General features: G+C 61.3%; 2 protein-coding genes across 16 annotated transcripts in view; one reads left to right on the forward strand and one right to left on the reverse strand.

Annotated features, from left to right (window-relative positions):
- The window catches only part of TMPRSS6 (transmembrane serine protease 6), a 41,835-nt gene extending 31,801 nt beyond the window's left edge, over window positions 1-10,034 (forward strand). For all 4 annotated transcript variants that reach the window (XM_058741375.1, XM_058741378.1, XM_058741377.1 and 1 more), the window contains 5 exons: window positions 2,615-2,731; window positions 3,037-3,205; window positions 4,633-4,904; window positions 8,484-8,620; window positions 9,177-10,034. In XM_058741375.1, the coding sequence (XP_058597358.1) occupies window positions 2,615-2,731; window positions 3,037-3,205; window positions 4,633-4,904; window positions 8,484-8,620; window positions 9,177-9,335 (854 nt within the window). In that variant the 3' untranslated portion in view covers window positions 9,336-10,034. The remainder of the gene's footprint in view (window positions 1-2,614; window positions 2,732-3,036; window positions 3,206-4,632; window positions 4,905-8,483; window positions 8,621-9,176) is intronic.
- A 2,496-nt stretch (window positions 10,035-12,530) lies between these two features.
- KCTD17 (potassium channel tetramerization domain containing 17) lies at window positions 12,531-23,168 on the reverse strand. Of its 12 annotated transcripts, none has more exons than XM_058741380.1 (8): window positions 22,896-23,168; window positions 21,636-21,744; window positions 19,307-19,398; window positions 18,398-18,493; window positions 16,518-16,643; window positions 15,111-15,170; window positions 14,364-14,902; window positions 13,222-13,442 (listed from the first exon to the last, which is right to left on the reverse strand). In XM_058741380.1, the coding sequence occupies exons 1-8, from the start codon at window positions 23,151-23,153 to the stop codon at window positions 13,373-13,375; spliced, it is 1,350 nt and encodes a 449-aa protein (XP_058597363.1). In that variant the 5' UTR covers window positions 23,154-23,168; the 3' UTR covers window positions 13,222-13,372. The 12 variants fall into 12 exon arrangements, 11 of the variants coding, with proteins under 11 accessions (XP_058597366.1, XP_058597365.1, XP_058597363.1 ...); XM_058741386.1 differs by having other exon boundaries at window positions 14,364-14,460; window positions 15,107-15,170; XM_058741383.1 differs by lacking the exon at window positions 14,364-14,902 and having other exon boundaries at window positions 12,531-13,442; window positions 15,107-15,170.
- Between the last annotated feature and the right edge of the window lie 840 nt (window positions 23,169-24,008).

The following is a 24,008-nucleotide window of genomic DNA, read 5'->3' on the forward strand; positions in this document are numbered from 1 at the left end:
TACCCATCCATCCATCCATCCATTCATCCATCCATCTACCCATCCATCCATCCATCCATTCATCCATCCATCTATCCATCCATCCATCCATCCATCCATCCATCCATCTATCGATCCATGCATCCATCCATCCATCCATCTATCCATCCATCCATCCATCTATCCATCCATCCATCCATCGATCCATGCATCCATCCATCCATCCATCTATCCATCCATCCATCCATCCATCCATGCATCCATGCATCCATCCATACATCCATACATACATCCATCCATCCATCCAAACATGCATCCAACCATCCATCCATCCATCCATCCATGCATCAATCCATCCAACCATCCAACCACCCATGCATCCATCCATCCATCCATCCAAACATGCATCAATCCATCCAACCATCCAACCACCCATGCATCCATCCATCCATCCATCCATCCATCCAAACATGCATCCATCCATCCATCCATCCATCCATCCGCCCATCCATCCATCCGCCCATCCATCCATGCATCCATCCATCCATGCATCCATGCATCTATCCATCTATCTATCCATCCATCCATCATTCTGTCCATCTATGCATTCATGCATCCATCCATCTATCCATCCATGCATCCATCCATCCATGCATCCATCCATCCATCCATGCATCCATCTATCCATCCATCCGTCCATCCATGCATCCATCCATGCATCCATGCATCCATCCATGCATCCATCCATCTATCCATCCATCCATCTGTCCATCCATGCATCCATGCATCCATCCGTGCATTCATCTATCCATCCATCCATCCATCCATGCATCCATCCATCCATGCATCCATCCATCCATGCATCCATCTATCCATCCATCTGTCCATCCATGCATCCATCCAAGCATCCATCTATCCATCCATGCATCCATCCATGCATCCATCTATCCATCCATGCATCCATGCATCCATGCATCCATGCATCCATCCATCCATCCATTCATCCATGCATCCATCCATCCATCTATTCATCCATCCATGCATCCATCTATCCATCCATGCATCCATCCATGCATCCATCTATCCATCCATGCATCCATCTATCCATCCATGCATCCATCCATCCATCCGTGCATCCATCCATGCATCCATGCATCCATCCATCCATCCATGCATCCATGCATCCATGCATCCATCTATCCATCCATCCATCTGTCCATCTATGCGTTCATGCATCCATCTATCCATCCATCCATCCATCCATCCATCCATGCATCCATGCATCCATCCGTGCATTCATCTATCCATCCATGCATCCATCCATCCATGCATCCATCCATCCATGCATCCATCTGTCCATCCATGCATCCATCCATGCATGCATCTATCCATCCATGCATCCATCCATGCATCCATCTATCCATCCATGCATCCATCCATCCATCCATCTACCCATCCGTCCATGCATCCATCCATGCATCCATCCATCCATCCATCCATCCATCCATCCATTTGTCCATCTATGCATTCATGCATCCATCCATCCATCTATCCATCCATCCATCCATCCATCCATCCATCCATGCATCCATCCATGCACCCATCCATCTATCCATCCATACATCTGTCCATCCATACATCCATGCATCCATCCATGCAGCCATCTATCCATCCATGCATCCATCCATCCATTCATCTATCCATCCATCCATCCATCTGTCCATCCATGCATGCATGCAGCCATCCATGCATCCATCTATCCATCCATCCGTCCATCCATCCATCCATCCATCCAACCATCCATCCATCCAACCACCCATGCATCCATCCATCCATCCATCCAACCATCCAACCATCGAACCATCCAACTACCCATGCATCCATCCATTCATCCAACCAGCCAACCAACACCTGCAGACAACCCAGGGATAGGTGAGGCAGAGTGAGGGACTGGGAATAAAAGTCCCCTGCCCTCTGGGATTGTCCATTAGTAGGAAGACATGATGGGTGACTGGCCCATCGCCTTCTGGACATCATGTCCAGGAGCACGGGAAGTCTGGACTGCGGGAGGAGATCAGGCAGGGAAAGTTTCCTAGAGGAGGTGGGCTTTGAACATGGCCTTGAAGAGAGGTAAAATGTAAATAGGCGGGAGGAAAGGAGAGCAGGCCAAGACCAGGTGGTGGCACAGAAAGGTCTTCACGGCGAAGACGGTGAGGAGCAGGCAGGTGGCTGGCTGGGGCCGGGGTCTGGAGGCAGGCTGGGCTAGGCGGGGAGCCTCAGAATGCCAGGAGAGGCACAACCCAGTTCTTGGAAGCTAGTCTGAAAGCAGAGGCATAGTTCTGCCTCCCGGTACACCTGGAGTGGCAGGCACGACCTCGGGAGTCACAGCCTGCTAAGGAGACACAGCCTTGCTCTCAACACACCAGTCTGAAGGGGGTGAAGGGTGGGGAGGGGACACGGCCTGCCTTTAGGACACGCTGCGGGAGCCCCAGGGACCCCTTCAGTGTGGTCGAGGGATCACTCCGCAGTCTCCTCCGGCCTCTTCCAGGCTCCATATTCCCTGGGCCTTTTTCAGAGGCTCCCTTGGGCTCTGGCACCTACTCTCGGTGACCCATCCCCACCCCTTCTCCCGCAGGGGTGCCTTGTGGGACATTCACCTTCCAGTGTGAGGACCGCAGCTGCGTGAAGAAGCCCAACCCGCAGTGTGACGGGCTGCCGGACTGCAGGGACGGCTCAGACGAGCAGCACTGTGGTAAGCCTGGCCTGCGGCTGCCTGGGGCCCTTCAACGGGGCAGACGGGCGGAGAGAAGGCTCTCTCCAGCAGCTGGGCCCTGGAGTGTGGCGGGGAGGGAGGTGCCCACACGGGGAAGCTGAAGGAGAGCTCACTTTGTCTCTTTCTGTCCTGCCTCTGCACCTGCTCTGGGTCCATCCTCTCCTTTATTCTTTTTCCCGCCTCCTTCCATCTGTCCTCTGCCTTTCCTCGATGCCTCCCCTTCTCCGGCTCTCTCTGCCTGTTTCTCACTGGCTTCTGGCCCTGCCCCTCCCCCACGCACCCAGACTGCGGCCTCCAGGGCCCCTCCGGCCGCATAGTGGGCGGCGCCGTGTCTTCAGAGGGCGAGTGGCCCTGGCAGGCCAGCCTCCAGGTTCGAGGCCGACACATCTGTGGGGGGGCGCTGATCGCTGACCGCTGGGTGATAACAGCCGCTCACTGCTTCCAGGAGGACAGGTGAGTGGGGGGCATGGGCACCTAGACCACAAGAGATGGGGTAGAGAAGGCCATGGCCGGGGTGGGGGGGGGGCCGGTGGACAGCGGGTCTGAGATCCAGGCAGGAAGGAAGGGTGGTGGAAGCCCAACAGACGGGCTGTTCTGACCCTTGGGTTCAGTCCTGGCTCCACCATGAACATAGTCTGCGGCCCCAGAAAGGATGCTCAGCCTCTCTGCTCTACTCCCCTATGTCGATTCAAGCTGGGTCAGTGATTCATTCCCCACTCACTCATTTACTCATTCATTCAGAAATATTTCTTGCGCTCCTGCCAGGGAGCTGGGCCGGAAACTAGGGGTACCAGCAGAGAACAGAACTGCCCGACCTGGCCATAGGCCATGCCCCCCCTCTGCCAGGTTGCCCCCTGATCTGGTGAGTGGGACCCAAAGAAGCCAAGAAGGGGCATGTCACCCAGCCCCACAGAGGTCTTCTCCATCTGCACGATGGGCTCTCAACACCTTCTCCCCCCCCCACCCCATCTCCTGCCCATCATCCCCCCCCCGCCCCGCCTCACCCCCAGGACAGCCAGTTCTGGACTCCCCTCCCACACCTCCTCTTCTGTCCTGGGTCTACACAGCCCCCAGCCAAAGGCCAGGAGCCATCAGGGCACCCCACTCCCTGCTCTTTACATCCAGAGCCAGAGACCAAGTTCTCTCGGTGCGCCCGGCCAACGCTCAGCCGTGGCCTGTCCACGCTATCGCCAGCGCCTCGGGCCACCCCAGGCAGCCCAGAGCCCAGCTCCGCTTTGCATTCCCTGCCCAGGTGCCTGGGGGCTCTTTCTGGGTGCAGTCTGACCACCTCATTCTCTCACTGCCTCCCTGGCTCCCCGCAGCCCACGAGGTAAAGAAAGATTTGGACGCTGACCTGACATCGGGGGCGGGGGGGGGTGGGGAGGGGGTCTTCACTGCCCCTTCTCTGCTGACTGCTCCACACTCCGAGCCCCCTCCCCTCCCCAGTGAGGACTAGGCAGGTCTCAGCGAGCTCACAGCAGCCCCATCTGCAAAGCGCAGGGACAAAGAGGAGAGAAATGTTCGTCACTGCCTGGCACTGTGCTAATTTTTTTTACACGCACAGCCTCACTGAATCCCCCCAGTAACGTAGGAGTAGAAGGTGCTATTCCCATTTCACAGACGGGGAGACTGAGGGCTAGAGAGGCGCACACACACGGAGGCAGGGGTGAAGCTGGGACTGGAACCCAGGCAGGTGGATTCCGGCGCCAGCACCCACGCTGTACCCCCACCACCAGCTACCCGGGGCGGGGGGGGGGGGGAGGGGGGAAAGGAGGGTGTGGTGGCCCGCGGCCCACGTGGGGAAGCTGGCTGGCTCTCCTCAGGGGCTGGGACCGGAGAGGCCGCGGCTGAGCGAGGACGCGCCCCCTCCCCACCCCCAGCATGGCCTCCCCGGCGCTGTGGACCGTGTTCCTGGGCAAGGTGTGGCAGAGCTCGCGCTGGCCGGGCGAGGTGTCCTTCAAGGTGAGCCGCCTGCTCCTGCACCCTTACCACGAGGAGGACAGCCATGACTACGACGTGGCCCTGCTGCAGCTCGACCACCCCGTGGTGCGCTCGCCCGCCGTGCGCCCCGTCTGCCTGCCCGCGCGCTCCCACTTCTTCGAGCCCGGCCTGCACTGCTGGATCACGGGCTGGGGCGCCCTGCGCGAGGGCGGTGAGCCGGCTTCGGGGGGGGGGGGTGGCGGGGGTGGGGGGCAGGTCTAGGGAGTCGGGGTGCGGGCAAAGGGCCCCAGGGCTCCACCCCAGCGGCCCTCTGGTCCCGGGGTGAACCGGGGCTGCTTGTCACAGAAGCGGGTGGCTCCTGCCTTCCAAGCCTTTCCCTCCTGGCATGACATATTTAAAGGGAACGAAGGTCGCGGGGGGATGTTCCCTTGGGGGATATGGGTGAGGTGGTGGGGCAGGCTAGGAACCCAACAGCCCCACGGGCAAGCTCCGACCTCCGCTCCTGGGACAGAGGTGGGGCAGAGGGGGCCTGGGGAGCGCTCTTAATTGTTACCACTTTCTACATCGAGGTTGGGTTTTAGGGAACGTGGTCTCATGTATTCCGTCGGACACCCCGAAGGGTGGCTATTACGGTCCATTTTATGGATGGGGAAACTGAGGCACAGAGACATTTTTAGCAGCTGCTCAAAGTCACACAGCCAGAGAGGGTTGGAACCTAGGACCGCCTGACCCCAGACCCCCTGCTGTTCCTGCTACAGCCTCTCAGCAGCAGGGGGGTTTCTCCCCTTCCCACCTAAACTGACCATCCCTGGAGGCTACTTCTGTTCCGTGAATATAGGCCCAGGCTGGCATAACCACAGCCATGCCCAGCACCCCTTAAAGGTGGTGGCTTTAAAGACGGGGACATGATTTACAATCTGGAGGCAGGCCAGCAGGACCATGCGGATAATTTAAAGATGGGGAAGCTGACGCTCAGATGGAAAGTGACTGGATGGAGGGGATGATGGAGAAGAGTAAATCAAGGGTTGGTTCATTTGCTCCTTCATTCATTCATTCATTCATTCATCCAAGGGCACATTTATGAGCACCTACTATATGCGAGGCATTGAGTTGGGCAAAGGGACTATAAAGATGAGAAGAGAACATTCTGGGGGGAGACGTTGCTAAGAGCCGACATGGGTGGGGAGGCACAGCGGCGGTGGCAGCCCAGAGGAGACGCCTAGCCAGGCACGGTCTGGGAGGCGTCCAGAGGAGGGGCTATGTCTAAGCTGGGGCTAGGAGGACAGGTGAGCAGTAACAAAAGGGAGGACAAAGGTGTTCCGGTTAAGCGCACAGGAAGCTGCCCAGGGAGCCCTGAGAACGGCCGGCACCAGGGGGGAGCTGGGGGCAGGTGGGTCTGGGTGAGGACCGGCAGGAAGGACAGGGGTCTCATAGGCCACTGTGAGGAGGTTGGACCAGGAGTTCACCCAACCCGCACTTTATTTATTTATTTATTTTTTAATTTTTTTAAATATGTGAGATTTATTGTCAGATTGATTTCCATACAACACCCAGTGCTCATCCCAAAAGGTGCCCTCCTCACTACCCATCACCCACCCTCCCCTTCCTGCCACTCCCCATCAGCCCTCATCAGTTCTGTTTTTAAGAGTCTCTTATGCTTTGGCTCTCTCCCACTCTAACCTCTCTTTTTTTTTTTTTCCCTTCCCCTCCCCCATGGGTTCCTGTTAAGTTTCTCAGGATCCACATAAGAGTGAAAAAATATGGTACCTGTCTTTCTCGGTGTGACTTATTTCACTTAGCATCACACTCTCCAGTTCCATCCACGTTGCTACAAAGGGCCATAGTTCATTCTTTCTCATTGCCACGTAGTACTCCATTGTGTATATAAACCACAGTTTCTTTATCCATTCATCAGTTGATGGACATTTAGGCTCTTTCCATCATTTGGCTATTGTTGAGAGTGCTGCTATAAACATTGGGGTACAAGGGCCCCTATGCATCAGTCCTCCCGTATCCCTTGGGTCAATTCCTAGCAGTGCTACTGCTGGGTCATAGGGTAGGTCTATTTTTAATTTTTTGAGGAAACTCCACACTGTCTTCCAGAGCGGCTGCACCAATTTGCATTCCCACCGACAGTGCAAGAGGGTTCCCGTTTCTCCACATCCTCGCCAGCATCTATAGTCTCCTGATTTGTTCATTTTAGCCACTCTGAGTGATGTGAGGTGGTATCTCAGTGTGGTTTTGATTTGTATTTCCCTAATGAGGAGCGATGTTGAGCATCTTTTCCTGTGCCTGTTGGCCATCCGGATGTCTTCTTTAGAGAAGTGTCTATTCATGTTTTCTGCCCATTTCTTCACTGGGTTATTTGTTTTTCGGGTGTGGAGTTTGGTGAGCTCTTTATAGATTTTGGATACTAGCCCTTTGTCTGATATGTCATTTGCAAATATCTCTTCCCATTCCGTTGGTTGCCTTTTAGTTTTGCTGATTGTTTCCTTTGCTGTGCAGAAGCTTTTGATCTTCATGAGGTCCCAATAGTTCACTTTTGCTTTTAATTCCCTTGCCTTTGGGGATGTGTCAAGTAAGAAATTGCTACGGCTGAGGTCAGAGAGGTCTTTTCCTGCTTTCTCCTCTAGGGTTTTGATGGTTTCCTGTCTCACATTCAGGTCCTTTATCCATTTTGAGTTTATTTTTGTGAATGGTGTGAGAAAGTGGTCTAGTTTCAACCTTCTGCATGTTGCTGTCCAGTTGTCCCAGCACCATTTGTTAAAGAGACTGTCTTTTTTCCATTGGATGTTCTTTCCTGCTTTGTCACCGACCCACACTTTAAAACCACCTGAGGGGGGTCGCCTGGGTGGCTCAGTCGGTTAAGCATCCAACTTTGGCTCAGGTCATGATCTCACGGTCCGTGAGTTCAAGCCCTGCGTCGGGCTCTGTGCTGACAGCTCAGAGCCTGGAGCCTGTTTCAGATTCTGTGTCTCCCTCTCTCTCTGACCCTCCCCTGTTCATGCTCTGTCTCTCTCTGTCTCAAAAATAAATAAATGTTAAAAAAAAAAATTTAAAACCACCTGAGGGCTGGGGTGCCTGGGTGGCTCGGGTAGGTGTCCGACTTCGGCTCGGATCATGATCTCACAGCTCTTGAGTTCGAGCCTCACATTGGGCTCTGTGCCAACAGCTCGGGGCCTGGGGCCCGTTTGGGATTCTGTCTCCCAATCTCTCTCTCTCTCTCTCTCTCTCTCTCTGCCCCTCCCTGGCTCGCACTGTCTCTCTCCCTCAAAAATAAATAAACATTAAAAAAAAAAACAAACCCAACCACCTGAGGGCTTCCAGAAAGACACCGATGTTGAGCCCCCCGCTGGCCAAACAGACCAGATCTCAGGGTGGGACCAGGCACAGTGCCGACGGAGGCTCCCTGCGGGGGTCTTACGTGAAGCACTCGTGGAAAAGCAGCGGGCTGGACGCTGGGGTAGCACTGATGACTTTTAGGGGAAGAGTGTAGGGGTCAGGTGTGCGCTCTGGAAAGATCTCCCCAGGAGCCGTCACCGAGCAGAGCAGGCAAGAGGCCGCCAGCAGGAGGGGCTGGGGGGTGGGGAGAGGGACACTGGTCCTGATAGGCTTTGGGGGGGGGGGGCTGTGTCCCCAGGGGCTGCGAGGAGCCAGAGCCGAGCGATGGTGAGGTGGAGGGGTAGGGGGTGAGCAGAGCAGATGAAGGGGGGCTCCTGAGAACAAGGGGAAGGGCGGGAGGAAGAGTCAGGTCTCATGTCTGCCTTCCGCCCTCGGCCGCACGGGGCAGGCCCCACCAGCAACGGTCTGCAGAAAGTCGACGTGCAGCTGATCCCACAGGATCTGTGCAGCGAGGCCTATCGCTACCAGGTGACGCCCCGCATGCTGTGTGCCGGCTACCGCAAGGGCAAGAAGGACGCCTGTCAGGTGACTCGGGGGGAGGCGGGGGTGGGGGAGAGGAGGGAGGGAGGGAGGGAGGGTGGCCCTCCCGCCACCCGCGGCCTGGCCCTCTGCTCGCACCGGCCTGCCGAGGCCCCGCAGCCTCCCAGCGACGCGGGGCTGGCCAGCCCCAACTTCATTGATGAGGAAACTGAGGCTCGGGGTGGGGGTGGGGTGGAGGGACTTGCCCCAAGTTGTCCCAGGTCACAAGAGAACCGTGGGGGGCAGGTCTAAGGCTCAAACCCGGTTCCGCCCCCTGCCCCTGCAAGGCACTTTGCCCGAGGGGACACAGTGGCAAGGGATGGGAGCCCACAGAAGGGAGGCAGAGGTGAGTGGGGCGTGGGGACACCCGCGGATGCTTCCGCGATGGCCAGGACCCGCGGAAGCATGGGCAGGGCTGCTTTGGGCTCTCTCCACTTACCAGGAGAGGGGAAAGTAGAGGCTTCAGAAGGTGGTGTAACTTTCTTGTCGGCTGGAAAATTCCCAGCGGCCAGGACCCTCGCCTTACCCTGACGCGGCCCTGTCTCTTCTCTCCCCCTTGCAGGGCGACTCGGGAGGCCCGCTTGTGTGTAAGGAGCCCAGTGGCCGCTGGTTCCTGGCGGGGCTGGTCAGCTGGGGCCTGGGCTGTGGCCGACCCAATTACTTTGGTGTCTACACCCGCATCACAGGAGTGATTGGCTGGATCCAGCAGGTGCTGAGTTGAGGAGCTGCCCTCCCTGCGGAGCTGGGGCCCACCTCCCGGACTCAAGTGGCCAGGGCACCCACTAGGGAGGGGAGCGAGTTTTCTGGGGGCAAGCAGGGCCCCGCAGAGGCAGGGGGTGGCGTCCCGTGGTCCCCGACCTGCTCCCTGACATCTGCCCAGGGGAGGGCAACAGGAGGAGGAGGAGGGCCAGCAGCTGGTGGTCGACTCCCCCTGCACCCCAGGGCCGGGATGGTCAGCAGGCCCGGCTGAGGGGGTTCACATCCAGCCCTGTCGCCTTCTGATTCCCTCTCCCCCTCCCCCTTCCTCTACTGCTGACTCTGGTGGGGGGGAATGGTTCAGCAGCACCAACGGGGCTTCCGGGTCCCAGGAGAGGTGTCTGGGCTCCCCTCCGCTAATGCTGAGCAGATCCCAGCCCGTGAACTTGGGCGGGGGGGGGGGGGGTTGTGGATGGAAGGCACCCTCAAGGAGGGACCCGCAGAGCCCCGGAGACAGCCAGCTGGGCCAGCTGCCACCGTAAGCCAAAGGGTGGGGGAGCCCCGGGTGTAGGGTTCTCCCCCCACCCCTACCTGTCCCCCGGGCCTCCACTGCTCACTCTCACCTGGAAGTGAGCTCCGCCGCCCTGTGGAATAAAGCCGTTTGATCTGAGGCTCTGCTCTGGGGGTTAAACAGGGCCCCGGAGCACTGACCTCACGCTCTCGACTGTGCGAGACTCCGCTTCCTGCCCGGTCTGTTCATCAAATGTCTGGAAGGCCAAGGTTAGGTCAGTGGGGGCAGGAGAGTGACCTCCCGGGCAGTTGTCCGGGTCCCAGGACCAACCCCAGGAAGGCAGGGGTTTGGTGAACCGGAGAGCAGAGCGAAGGATGGGACAAGTGATGGGCTCCTTCTGGAAGCCTGGGAGGACACTGAGGCAGAGAGGAGCAGAGCCGTCCTCATTGGGACACCCGCGTTTGGGGGTGAAGCCTGGCGTGGAAGCCTCACCTCCTGGTTCCCAGTCCTCCACTTCTCCGGCACAACACTCCCTTTGCATTCTTGGCATCATTTACCCGGCAAGCTCTCCTGCTGTGTGTCAACTCCTGCAGTGGGGCCACGGAGATGCACAGAGCTCAGCTCCTGATCTCAGGAGGCCTGGGGATGGCAATCCAGCATGAAGGGGCTCTGGGGTAGCCGAGAACTCGGGAAGTCAGGGAAGGCTGCCTGGAGGAGGTGAGGCTTGAGTTGTATGGCCCGAAGATGGCCAAGGTGGGGAAGGGCATTCCAGACAGGGGAACAGCACGTGCAAAGGCAGAGTCCCACCAGAACGGGACATATTGGTAAGCTGTTTTGAGCGAAACAGAGGTTGAGTGGGAAGGAATGAAAAGGAGTGTTGGGGGGGCGGGGGGGACTCAGAGCAGCTGACAAAGAGTTTGGAGTTGAGCTTAGGACTTGACCCTGCATGCTCTGGGTAGCCACGCAAGCCTTTATGACAGGAGAGTGACACGTGAGTGGATTCACATTGTGGAATGGACCACCAGCAGCAGTGTGGACAGAGTGGGAGGCAGGGAGGCCTTGAGGAGGCCACTGCAGGACTCCAGGAGGGAGAGGGTAGGCTCTAATGAGCGGGGCAGCAAGGATGGACTTGAAGGACCCTCAGTGTCCTCCAGGTGCCTCCATGGATTGGGGTTGGGTGACAGAGAAATCACCCAGGGACCATTCCAAGGGGTCTGTTCTGATCCCCTGTTGCCTGGCCTGGGACACCTGGCTGCAGGGGGGTGGGGGGTGGGGGAAGACTCTGAGAAAGTGCCAGAACTTGGGATTTCCTCTAGGAGGGAGGTGTGCAAGAGGTAGGTAGGGGCTTGAGGTCTGGAAGATTTCAGAGCCCCTCCTCAGAAGACATGCTGCCGGGGAGGCTGAGGAGGCGGGGAGATAGACGCTCCAGAGGGGGGGGCTCCTGGGGGAGGCTGAGAGGCGTGGCCAGAGCTGAAAGGGTGCTGGGAGGGCAGAGCCTTAGCGACCAAGCGGCAGCGGTCAGGGAGGACCTCTGGTGCTTTGGCTACGGCCTGCTAGTCCAGAGGCCCGTGCAGGCGATCTCTTGCCTGCTGGGCCCGCCTGCAGGACGAGAGGGCAGAGCAGACCCTAGGCGGACAGCTCCAGGTCCGGGGGGGGGGGTGGGGGTGTGGAGGATGTTAAAGCATTCCAGCCCCTAGCCTCTCAGGCTTCCCACAGGCCCGGCCAGACACAGTGTTGGGGGCCCTGCTGAAATAGACATTTGTGGGTCCCACCCCGGTCTTAGAATGGGGATGGGGGCGGGCTGGACGGTCTGTTCTTTTAACAAGCCTCCTGGGGACGGTTCTGCAAAGCAGGACACAAAATGTGAGGTCAGTTCGGCTAGCCAGGTGCCCCAAGGGGAGTGGTGAGGGCCCCCCCTGGCCTGAGTGGAGGTGGGTGGGGGGAGCCTCGCCTGGCCCCAGGCAAGGCCTCTGCCTAGGGGCCCCCTGTTTTGCAAGGATTTGCAGGGATGCCGGGGCAGGGGAGCAAGGTGGAGACTTAGCAGGGCTTGGCCAGGGCGGGGCAGGGTGGGGTGGGAGGCCCTGCTGGGCAGGAAAGAGAAGCCCAGGGTCCTGCGGGCGGGCGGGCTCAGAGCAGGTGCCCGGGTGTTTATATTTTCTGAGACTGGCAACAGAAGGGTGACAGCAATGGCGAGGTGTGGAGGGGACCAAGAGAAGTCACAGCAGGATGCAGAGGGGGCACCCTGGGGGTTAGGACGCAGCAGAGGCTGTGAAGCAAAGGGCCATGGGAACGGTAGGGTGAGGCTGGGAAGTGGAGGGGGGGGGGCTGCTATCCTGATTTCAGCAACCCCCTGCCCCCTCAGCATCCCTAGCTGGAGGCAGGAAGAGACCTGCCTGGCTCCAGGGGCTGGGCCTTTCGAGTCACCTGGTCCAACCCTTTACCTTACAGATGAGGAAACTGAGGCCCAGAGAGGGGCAGGCACGTGCCAACGTTCTCCCAGCAAGGCAGAGCTGGTGACCTTGCCGTTGGGCCACCGGGCGGAGGATGCAGCCCTGACCTCCCTCCCCCACTCCCCATACACACAGAAGAGTGACCACAGGGCAGGGCCCGTTAAGAAAAAGCCCCGTTACCTTTGAGTCATTTATCCGACCTTGAGGTTAGCCCCATCCCCAAAAGCGGCCCAGAGGAAGAGAGGGAGGCAGCCCCGTGGCTGTTTCTTCAGGTTTTATTACATGGTGGGGTTGGGCACAGCCTGGGAGATCATCAACGCAGGAGGGGCCCCTTGCTCAGCCCCTGCTGCCCCCAGACTCTCCCCAGGGCAAAGGGAGGAGCGGCCCCCTTTCCCTTCTCACTGGTTCCTGCCGGCTGCACTGCCCCTGCCTGCACTGCCCCTGCGGAGCCCCTGCCCGCCCCCTCCTGGCGGGGGTGGGGGGCCCTCGGCACCCAGCAGGGCACAGGGCGGTGGGAGCAGCCAGGGAGGAGGCTGAGTCCCCCTCCCCCTTCCTTCGACAGGGCCGACCCCCACCCCCTTCGTTCCACCAATACCTGAATCTCCATGTGGGGCTGAGCAGATCCTTCCCTCTCTGAGGGAAGGGCGAAGGGAGGGCCACCCTCTGCCTGGTGCTTTGTACACTCCCCGAGGGCTTTCTGGGACCCTGCTCCTCTTTGTCAACCTCACAACAACCCTGTGAGGTAGGTGGCGGTGGGGAGAGAGAACCCACTGGACAGATGGGGAAACTAAGGCTCAGGGAGGAGATGTGACTGGGTCAGGAGGGAGGGTCTCATTCATGCAGCTGGGGGACCCGGGGGAGGGACCATGGCGGCGTGGGAAACACGGCTGGACAGCGCCACACTTTGGCCACAGGCCAGTGGCTCTGCCCAGGGGTCCCAGGGCCCACCTCAGGCCTTGAGAGGCTCCAGCAGGCCCCCACCCGGCCCCCAGAGGCAGGGGTAGATCACAGCCCCGCAGGTGTAGACAGAAGTGGCAGGGGGGAGAGTGCTTCCTCCGCCTGGAGCCGGGGCCCCACCCCGTGGTACAAAAATAAAGGATTTCAGATCGGAACCCCAAGTCCCTGGAGGTGATCTGGGGCCTCACATCCGGGTGCCTCTGGCTTGTAACAGCTAGAAAATAAGAGGGGGAAGGGGCAGGGGGACGGGTGGGGGGGTGGTCAGAACACCAGGAGAGGAATGACAGGGTGGGGCCAGTGAGGAGGGGTGAGGCGAGGCCAGGGGAGGGCAGAGAGGAGATTGAAATGGAGGGAGGGGAGGGGAAGAGAGGGAGAGAGAAAGAGGTAGGTGAGTTACAGGGTCCCTTCTCAGAAGAGGGGGGGTGGGGGCTGAGGCCCAGAGAAGGTGAATTCAGAGCCGAGGAGGGGGAGCAGGAAGGGGACCCAGCTCGCCCATCCGGGAGCCCCACGCCCCATCCTGGGCTGGGTGGTGGCTGCCGTGGAAGCCAGAGCCTTGGTGACTCCGGCTGGGGAAGGGTGGGGCGGTCAAGGTCAGGTCCCTGCCGGCTCAGGCAAAAGGTGACAGACAGCAGCTGCCTATCCCCATTTTAGAGGCAACTGTGGCCGAGACAGGGACAGTGACCTGCCCAAGGTCACAGAGCAGGCGGCTAGGACTGAGTGGGGGCTTGGAGGCACCCGGCCAGGGCTTTTTCCGCGACGCCCTGATCCCCAGCCAGCTCTGGCTGACTCCTCGTAGGCCAAAGGAGCCCCGGTGCGGCCGGCTGTCCTTCCCACCCCGGAAGAGACGGGGAACCCAGTGCCGCGAGGCTGTGATGCAGGGGCTCCTGGATGGGCAGGGGTGAGGCCAAGGCGTCTGGCTGCCGTCCCCCCTCCCTCCTTCCCAGCCCGGCTCTGGGGCTGAGGGACAGATGGCAAAGAGGCCCCGCCCCCTAAGGCTCTTCTCTCCGCGCCTCACACCCAAGGCCAAAACAGGTGAGGGGAGAAAGTCGGCTGAAAAGTCCGGCTCAGGTCCGGGGACAGGAGACGCGCCCCCTCCTGGCTGCCGCCCTCCCTCCAGCTCCGCCAAGCTACAAACCAGGGATGGCGGCTCTGGGGGGGCGGGCGAGGGGCCCCGAGGAGGAGAAGCCCTCGCTGCAAGCGCAGCCTCAGCCCTGAGGGGTGCAGACGGGGACCTGCAAGGAGGAAACGTGAGGCGGCGGCGGCGGCGGCGGCGGCGAGGACGGGAGGCGCTGGGCGGGGCGGCCCGGCCTCAGGGGTGCCCGGCGGGGCTGGCGGGCGCCAAGGAGACGCGGCCACGACCCTCGTCCCCAGGCCGGGAGGCGGCAGGCGCCAGAGGGGGCGCGGGAGGCGGCAGGCGGGAGGCTCTGGGATGCGGGGGGGCCGGGGCGCCTGGGTGGAGGGCGCGGGAGGCGGGGGCCGGGGCGGCCCGGGGATGGAGGCGTGAGCAGGCAGAGAGGAAACCCGGACAGGGGCAGAGAGGGAAGAGGCAGGGTGCAGATGAGATCCAGGAGGAGGAAGAGGTGGATGAAGATGAGGCGGGGCCTCCCGCGGGAAGCGGAGGAGGCGGCGGTGGCGGGAGGGAGAAAAGGTTAGCGGGCTCCTGGGAGGACTGGGCTGTAAAGAGAAAGCGAGAGAAGGGATGGTTATGCAGGCGAGGCGCCGGGCGCGCGGCTGAGCTGACCCTGGTGGCCCGTCCCCGCCCGCAGGCCCCGGCCCCCCGGTTCGGCGGCTGGCTCCAGCGGGGCAGTGGGCGGGAGGCTCTGGCTTTTATGCGCAATCATTCTCCTCGGGGGGCGGCTGCACCTTTCTCCTGTGTACCTGCCTCCACCTGCACCTGTTCCACCTCCTGCCGCCGCTCGTCCTCCAGCTGCTCCTCCGTGCTCTGTGGACCAGCCGGCGGACCCAGGGAAGAAAGAGTGGAGAACTAACGAGGGGCCAGGGCCCGCGGGCGGCTGTCCCCGTGGGCCCCCTCTCGGGGCGGGCGAGATGCGGGGGCTGGCGGGGGGGGGGGGGGGGGCGGGACCTTAAGGAGGGAGAAGCTGGGGCGTCTTGTCCCGTCCCCTGGGGGCTCTGGAAGGGCCTGGAGGAAGGGCACGGGACGGGGCCCCCGCTGGGGGATGCTCACGGAGCAGTCCGGCCGCTACTACGGGGCGCAAGGCCGGGTGAGGGCTGGAAGAGGAACGGGTGGGTGCGTGGCCGGGGGAGCCTGGGAAGGCCTCACTTCAGGAGGGCTGACCCAGAGTAGACACGAGGCCAGGGAAAGCCCAGGGATGTCATGGACAGGTTCCGACGCCCCAAGCTCCCAGGCTTTGGCGCAGAGAGGCAGGAGCAGCGGGCTTGCTCTGCACCCTCGCAAGGCAGTGCCAGCCACTGACCCTGATGGTGGTGGGGTGGGCAGGGGGAGTCGCAGGACGGGGAGGCAGACAGACAGACAGGAAGCCTGGGTTCGAAAGTCTCCGACGCACTGGGACAGACCCCCCCCCCTTCCTCCCCAGAGGGAACGGTCTCCCTCTTTCCCCGGCCTGGCTTGCTGCCCTGCTCCATTGGCCCCACCAAAGGCCCTCGAGGCTTCTGACCGGCTCTGGGTTCGAGGCGGCAGGACCTGTGCTCAGCCCCCTTCCCCACAGCCGGCTTTGCTGCCTCAGAGGCCAGGGCAGGAACACGTGGCTGGGCCCCCCCGGGGTTGCTGACCTCTCCCCTGCAGAGCACCTGAGGAAGGGGCCCGGGGAAGGGGCAGGATGCACAGATTTGGCTTCCCTGCCCCGGCCCCGGCCAGCTGGGAACATTTACCCACCTCTGGGAAATAAACTGGCCATTTTGGATCCCAGAAGCCCTAAGCGTGGCGGCACCAGAGAGGACGTAGTCTACCCTCACTTCTCAGAGAACACACCGGAGGGCCGGGGCTTGTCCAAGGTCACGCAGGGCGCGGCACACCGTGCCCAAACCCCTAGTTCGGTACGCCCTGTGGCCGCCGTGCGAACGGCATCCAGGCCCCCTCTGGCCGTGCCCTTGGGACGATCCTAGCTCCTTTCTCCCCCTGCCTGGGCCTGGGTAACCGGCGTGAGCAGAAGGGACCGTGGGTGGCATGGGATGGATGGCATTGGCTGTGACCAGGTGGTTGGTTATGTGTGTGCGGCAGGAGGGAGAGAGAAGCAGGGATGGCTGGGTGGAGGGCAGGGAGAGGATGGAGGAAAAGGGGGGGGGAAGCTGAGGCGGTGGGGGGGCTCACCTTGGTTTTGCGGCTGGACTCAGAGCTCAGCCCGTGCGGGGAGGTGTAGAGCTCCTTGGACACCACGCACAGGAACTCAGCCTGGTCCTCGTTGCCATAGTTGTAGGAGGAGCCGATGTTCACCAGCTGGGGGGCGGAGCGTGGGGACAAAGAGGACAGGTTGGGAGGCTGGGTTAAAGGCAGCCCCACAGACACCCGGCCGGGCCTGACCCCTGGAGGACGCCACCTTCTCTCTGCGGTTCCCCACCCCTCACCCCGGCCCCAGATCTAGAGGCCGCTGCCTAAAAGCAGGCGGAGGCCACGATGGGCGGATCATCGTCCACCTCCGTCCCAGGCGTGGCTGAAGCAGCCCCAGAACCAAGCTGTAGGGTAGGGTTGGCATGGTGGGGCCCCACAGACTATTCTGTTCATTCTCAGAAGCAGAGGCTGTCCCCTCCTTAGGCCAGAGGGCAAACAATTGGTGCCCCCTGAGCTGCCTGCTCAGCCTCTGGGAGCCCATGTGATTGCCAGAGGCTCCCGTGGGCTCCACGGAGCCCCACCTTTGTCCCGGGGTCCTTGGAAGAACCACAACCATGAGGCCCTGCACATGACATTCGGTCCCCCAGGACCCTCGCCCAACAGGCAGAGTGAAAATCAGCCCCTCTGGCAAACGGGGCTTGAAGAGACAGTAACCTGCAGGAAGTCCCCCAGCCAGGAAGAGTTGAACAGGGGTTAGACCCCGGGATCCTGAGTCATCGTCGGAGTCTTGGAGACTTACATGCTGATAATCTGTGTGATCCTGCCTGGCTCCAGTGTCTGGAGTTCTACTCTAGGCCAGGGACTTTACCCATGGTCCTTCTTTTTTTTCTTTTTCAATATTTATTTTTGAGAGAGAGAGGGAGACAGAGTGCAAGCAGGGGAGGGGCAGAGAGAGAGAGAGGGAGGCACGGAATCTGGAAGCAGGCTCCAGGCTCCGAGCTGTCCGCACAGAGCCCGACGCGGGGCTCGAACTCACGGACCGCGAGATCGTGACCTGAGCCGAAGTCGGTCGCTCAACCGACTGAGCCCCCCAGGCGCCCCTGTCCACGGCGCTTCTAATCTTCCCAACAGTCTTGCAAAGGGAGCACGACTGGCCCACGCCACAGGATGGGAAACTGAGGCCCAGAGGGGAGATGTGACTCGCTCAGGGTCACATGGCCTGCATGTGGCAGATCCGGGCCTCTGGCTCCTGGACGGAGCTATTCCTCCGTACCGCCCGGCCATCCGGGGAGCCCTGGCCTTCTCCCTTCTTCGACCTCCACGTCCCAGGCGCCGTGGGCAGGTGCGGCTACAGAGCCAGCCAAACCCTCTTCCTTCTTGAAGGACAAATGTGACGTGGGGTTAACTTGCTGGCTCTGTTCCTCTGGAAACCTGAGCCGCGTGATGTGAGCTGCGTGGCCTGGATGGCACCACTCACGACCAGTTGCTCCTGACTGCATCGGTCCCTGTGAGTCCTCGTGGGAAGTCACCGCTTGGGCTTCCCGGGCGTGGCAAGGCTGTGACCCGGCAGGTCCCGGGCAGGGACCCGGAAGCTGCGCCTGTGGCCTTGTCACGAGAGGCGTTGACCCCAGGTGGGGTCCGCTCACCTACGGGGGGGATCGCGTCCCCTTGCTCCTGAGCTGTCGCCTGGGGGCCAGAGACCCACCCGTGCCCCTGCGGAGACCACGCCCCGGGGGCTGGGAGAACCCCCACCGAAGCCGCCCGGGTCTTCTGTCTCTCTCCTTCTGGTCACTCCGCGGCCGAGCGTGGCCTTTCCTACTCTTGTTCAGCGTGATGGCTGGGGGCCGTGCCGGGGAACCCCAGCCTGGGGCTTCCCCGTGACGCCGGGTGGTTCCATGGGTGGCCCCGTGGCCCCTACCCACCTGCTCGAAGCGCCAGCCGTCTGACATGGTGGAGACCATCTGCGTCAACTCCTCCTCCTGGCACTGCAGCACACGGTACACGTGCTTGGGGGGGACCTGCAGGCAGAGAGGTGACCTGGAGGGCAGCCGGGGGAGGGGCGAGCACCTGTCACCCCCGCAGCTTCTTCTCCCCCCGCCCACCGCACACCCCTAAGGAGACAAGGAGGGGCAGGTACAAGGTGGGGAGGCGGCAGCCACGTCCTGAGGACCCCCCGTGCGCCCAGCCCTCGACACGCACGGTCTCACTTCATCCTTCCCCACACGCCACGAGCTACGGGATCTTCACAGAGGCTCTGACTTGCCCAAGGTCACGGAGCCGAAGCGTGGCAGAGCGGGAGCACAGGTGGTACGAGGGGGAAGAGAGGCCATGGAGCTAACCCCCTTCAATCTCCGGGGCCACCCGTCCGCCTGCCCCCACCCACGTCTCCTCCAGGGTGGCCAGAGGGCCCCCCACCCCCAGCCCCGCCTCCAGACCAGGCCCAGGGCGCTCAGAAGCATAAGCCCCAGCACCTCGCGCTCTGCCCCCAGGGGTCTGCCCGATGTCACGAAATGGACAATTTACTAATCCCGCGTTGCCCCCACAAGGCCCCCTGTGCCTCCACACTGACCCCGTTTTGCCGTGGGGAAGGGAAGAGGGGGCAGGTCTCAGTGGGGGGCCCACTCATACCGCAAACAGAGGCGAGTCAGGGACAGAACCCAGCGTCCTTCTCCCCGTCTGGGGCTTTGCTGGGCAGTCTGGGAGCTGGACAACCCCTCGCGTCACAGGCCGGCTGGGCCTCCCCACGTCTCCCGACCCTCCTCCCGCCTCCCCCAGCTCTGGCTCTCCCGCCACAGCCTGCTCTGGCTCCCTGCTGCCTTGCTGCTCCTGACCTGTGTGACGGGATAGTCCTTCTCCTCCATCCGGTCTTTGATGATGCGGATCAGCGGGCCGATGTTGTAGAACTCGGCTTCCTCCAGGACCCCTGGCACAGACAGAGCGGCCCCCGGGTCACTCGGGCTGCCCCCGTGCCCTCCTCTCCCCGTGTCCCTTCTGCCCCACACCCACCCACACCCGCCAGCGCCCCCATCTGGGGGCTGCTTCAGGGCTGGCAAGAGGCAGCAGACTCACTGGGGCCGGAACCTAGAACATCACAACGAGAAGGACCTCGGCTGACCCCCCATCACACACTCCCATCGATGAAGCCCGTGCTAAGTGCCGGCTACTGTGCTAAGCATGTTACGTTCTCTACTGCAGTTAATTCTTAGCTCTAGAAGTAGGTACTGTCATTGCCCCCACTGAACGATGGGGGAAACCGAGGCCCGGAAAGAGAAGCAGCTGCCCAAGGCTCTACCGCCGGTAAGCGGCAGAGCTGGGATCCAAATTCAAGTTCTTCTGACTTCAGAACCCACTACAGATGCATCATCTTTGTACACGTCCGTCCCAACTACCAAATCCTTTACAAAGCCCCCTCAGGCACTCAGCAAGAGCCCTGGGGAACACGGGGAAGCAGGCATTATTGTCCCCACACAGCTGAGGGAACTGAGAGTCTCACCGACAAGCGGAATGGCCCCAGGCCTTTGGAGTCTCCTGAGTGCCTACAGGGCAAGGATCCCTCTGGTTCTTTCCTTGACTGGCCTCCGGCTCCCCCCCCCACCCCCCCCCACCCCCCCCCCCCCCAGGACCGGGTCATGTCTGATCTAGCCTCTGTCCCAGGTTGCTTACACAGCACCTAATACCAAGTAGGCGGCCCACGAGTGTCGCTGCCTGAGTGCGCCTTGGGGAGCCCTGCCCATGACAGATGACGAACACGGCGTCAGTGACCCTTGGTGCCAGGTGCTGCGCTAAAGGACATACTTGTATTCCTTCCCTCCGCCCTCACAGCAGCTCAGGAAAGCGGGTGCTCTCACCACGCCACTCCACAGACACGGGCATGGAGGCACAGAGAGATAAGTGACTTTCTGGGTGTCCCGCAGCTAGAAACATCTCGTCCCAGATCCTCTGGGGCCCTCGATGGGGGCCCCAGCCCTGTCTCAGGTGCGGGGAGTAGCAGAACTGGCAGAAACCCAGCACCTGTAAACAGATGTCGGCGGTGATGCAGTGTTTACGTCCCCTCCCCGCGGGCCCTGTTCCTGGGCCCCAGCCGTGCCCGGGTACCTGTGCTCCCCTGAGGGGCTGCCCGAAAGCCGAGGGGCTGGTGCCTACCGTGGGCTCCGAGTTTGAAACCCCAGCCCACTGGGGAGCTACGTGGCCTTTAGATCGCCATGTCCCACGGGGGTCAGCAGGGGAGACCGTTGGCCCCGCGTGAGGAAGGATGGGCTGTTCTAAACACCCACAGGGTACAAACACTGAGATTCATGACACTTGCTGTCCCCAAACATGCTCTCCCCGATGTAGATCGCCGCCCCTAATTGATATAGACATGTGGAGGCTCAGAAAGGAGAAGTGACATGTCCAAGCTGGCCCGGCTGGGTCAGCTGACCCGGAGCCACGCCTTGTGCCCCAAGGAAGAGTTGACTTGGAGCTGTTTATAGTTCTTGCCCCCCCCGCCCCCCCCCCCCGGCTGAGGCTTTGCCCAGAGGATATTCTCTCGGGCATGGCTTCCCCGCCATCTGCTGGAGCCGGACATGGGCATCTACAGGGCCTGAGCCCTAGGCCCCCGGAAGAACCAAACCCCTGCTGGGGAACCGGCTCCCCCTCCCCCACCTCCACCCACAACCAGCTGTGCCACAGAGGCCGCTGGATTTGCAGAAGAGTCACCTGCTCCACCCGCCTGCTGACTGTCAGCCCTTGCCAGGCATCTCAGATACCGGATCACCCGCAGAAAGAGAGCCCATGCCTCCTCCGGTGCCTGTCTCCACCCTATTCACACCTGCCTTCCCAGGAGGTCAGGAGAAAGGGCATCCCTGCCCACAACACACACTGCCGGCCTCACTGTCGCCCTCTGTCTTCTGCCTCTCCGCCTCCGTCACCTCCCCAACAGCGCTGGGCCAAAGCTCAGGCCGGTCAGCTTGGTGCAGCCCCCAGGCTCAGTCCAGGCAGAGGCTTTGCGATTCAGTCTTGTCAGGGACGAGGAAGTGGGAAACATGGAAGGAATCAAATGTCCCCCCAGCCCTGACTGGGAGAAATGGCTTTGGACTTCCATGGAAGGCTCTGGCCGACTGCAGAGGGCAGGCCTAGGTAGGATGCAATCCCCCCGGCCAGCCCCCTGGACCAACTCACCCTCCTCGGCCATGTCCTTGTCCAGCACCAGCTTGCCATGCCGGAGGAAGTTCAGGATGGGCCCAAAGTAGGTGGGGTCACGGTCAATGAGGTAGGCCCCAGTCTCATCCTAAGGAGATAAGGGGCACAGGCAGTGAGAGGAGAGGCCTCCCCCAACCCACCCGCTTACTTCAGGCCCAGCAATGGTTGGAGGGAGGGAGGGAGGGAGGGAGCGTTGAGTCTGCTCTTCCCTGGAATGAAGTGGCATGATGGGACAGAAAGGCTTTGCTGTCAGACCCACGTAGGTTCAAGTCCTGCCTCTGCCATTTCCTCACTATGTGACCTGGGGCCAGTGACTGGGCCTCTCTGAGCCTCACTCCGCTCCCCCATAACCAGGGGTCATGGTGAGCATCCGGTGAGTTCTGAGCAGCACCTGCCGCAGAGTAGGGGTCGGTGATTGTCCCTCTCAGAGGTTGTTCCCCTGAAGCCAGCCCTACACTATCTCCATCAGATCCCCAGTCATTCTGGGGATGTTGGATGTTTACAAGTTTCCAAAGGAGTCGCTATCTCATTGGACAGGCTCGGCCTGCAGGGAGGCAGGGCGGGCATCTGGACAACTCTACGGAGGGAAAGCTTGCACGTCAAAGGGTGAGGAGACTTGCCCAAGGTCACAGCATCAGAGGGTCAGGGAATGAGGGAGACGGGGCCCTTCAGGTCACCTGCAGACCAGCCTCCTCTGGTTACAGACAGGAGGAAGCTGATCCTGGAGCAGGGAGGGGTCCGACCCAAGGTCATGCAGGCAGTTTGCAGCAGAGCAGGGATGGGAGCCCAGAAATGGTGGCCGACAGGCCAGGGCTCCTCCCTGATGAAACCCAGCTCGGGAGGCACCCCAGGACTTCTCTACCCAGCGCGCAGCACTCCTAGGCCACCCACACCGCAAAGGGCCCTGGGGAGGCCACCGCAGCCAACTCCTTCCCCGGTGCGGGAGTCCCGTTTGGGAAGGAGGGAAGGCCCCAAAGGAGGGCGAGGGTCCCGATCCACCAGCCTCCTGGGGTGGGAGCCCAGGGCGGTGGTCCGAATGCCCTAAATGGCCGCGGCCCGGCGTTGTCCCGTTGCCACGACAATGGGCACATCCCGCGCTCTCCCTCCTCCCTTCCTCCGACCAGCTCTTCCTGCCTCGGGCCCTGGGGAAATCAAAGCAGCCGACTTCCCGGCCAGGCCGGCCCGGATTCGGGCGGGCAGAGGACCCCGCCCGACGGCCGCCCCCCGCGCGGGCCTCACCCGGTCCGACTGCAGCTCTTCCCCCTGGCACAGGCGGCTGAGGAAGGACTTCTGCTCCCGGCACAGCGTCTGCCGGGTGGTCAGGAACACCGTGCCCCCCACGTTGAGCCGCACCCACTTGCCCCAGCCGCCCGGCGCGCGGCCGCCCGCCCCCGCCGGCGGCGCTGCCTCCCCGGCCTCCATCCTCCCCGCTCGCCCCGGCGTCTGCATCCTCCGGGCGCGGCGGCTGGGGGCGGGCAGGTACCGCGCGCCGGGCATGCCGGGAGCTGTAGTCCGCGCCCGGGGCGGGGCGGGGCGGGGCGAGGCGAACGGGGCGGGGCGAGGCGGCCGGGGTGGCGGTCCGCGGGGCCCGCGCTCCCAATCCCGCCCCGCCTGGGTGCTTCCTGGGCGGCCGGCAGACCCGGCCTCCAGAAGAAGCCCTTTGGCCAAATCACCGTGTTTGGGGAAGGTCAAGTTCGAGGTCAGTGGGGCAATAGTGAGTGCCACCCCAAATCGGTGCTCCTTCCTCCTGCGTGTTCTCCCGATAACTGTTTTCTCTTGCTCCAGTTTAGTTTATTAAACAATTGGTACCGGGAGAAACGTTTGCTCTCAGGATTCTGTAGCACTCACCTGTATCTGTTTTCCAAGATTCTTTCATACTGCCCTTTGGGTTGGAGGGGCGGGGATGAAGCGGGGGATGAAGGGGGGGAGGCTGGGTTCTTTGCCAACGTAAGTTGAGGACAGCATAGTTGGGCTTAAAGTCGACTGACCACCCACTACATTCCAGATGCTTTGTATGTCTGTATTTGGCCCTGAAGCTCTCAGCAGCCCTGTGAGGTTGGTATTACTGTACCCATTGTACGGATGAGGACACTGATGTGAAGTGACCCCTCTGACTCACACGGCTGGTGAGTGGCAGGCCAGCAAGGACCCAGGTGGGCTCCAGGTGCCTTTCTGCCACCAAGGCCCCTTTCCTGCTCCCCTGCCTTGGGCTGTCAGTGCTCCTTGGGAAAGGTTTCTAGGGAAGAGGGTGGAAGGGGCACTGGATCAAAGTCGAGAGAACTGGGTTTTCATCTTGGCTTTTGTGGGACGAGGTACTGGGCAAGGTCTCAGCTTTCCCATCTGTAATTTGGG

This window comes from Neofelis nebulosa, chromosome 8, assembly GCF_028018385.1.
Source record: "Neofelis nebulosa isolate mNeoNeb1 chromosome 8, mNeoNeb1.pri, whole genome shotgun sequence".
In the NCBI taxonomy this organism is placed as follows: Eukaryota; Metazoa; Chordata; class Mammalia; order Carnivora; family Felidae; genus Neofelis; species Neofelis nebulosa.

Excerpts from the sequence above, each read along its gene's own strand:
- KCTD17 (XM_058741379.1), bottom strand. The coding sequence starts at position 23,153 with ATGCCCGGCGCGCGGTACCTGCCCGCCCCCAGCCGCCGCGCCCGGAGG. Across the intron at positions 21,745-22,895 it reads AAGAGCTGCAGTCGGACCGG|GATGAGACTGGGGCCTACCT; the intron begins GTGAGGCCCGCG and ends TTATCTCCTTAG. Across the intron at positions 16,644-18,397 it reads ACGGCTGGCGCTTCGAGCAG|CTGGTGAACATCGGCTCCTC; the intron begins GTGGGTAGGGGC and ends TCCGCCCCCCAG.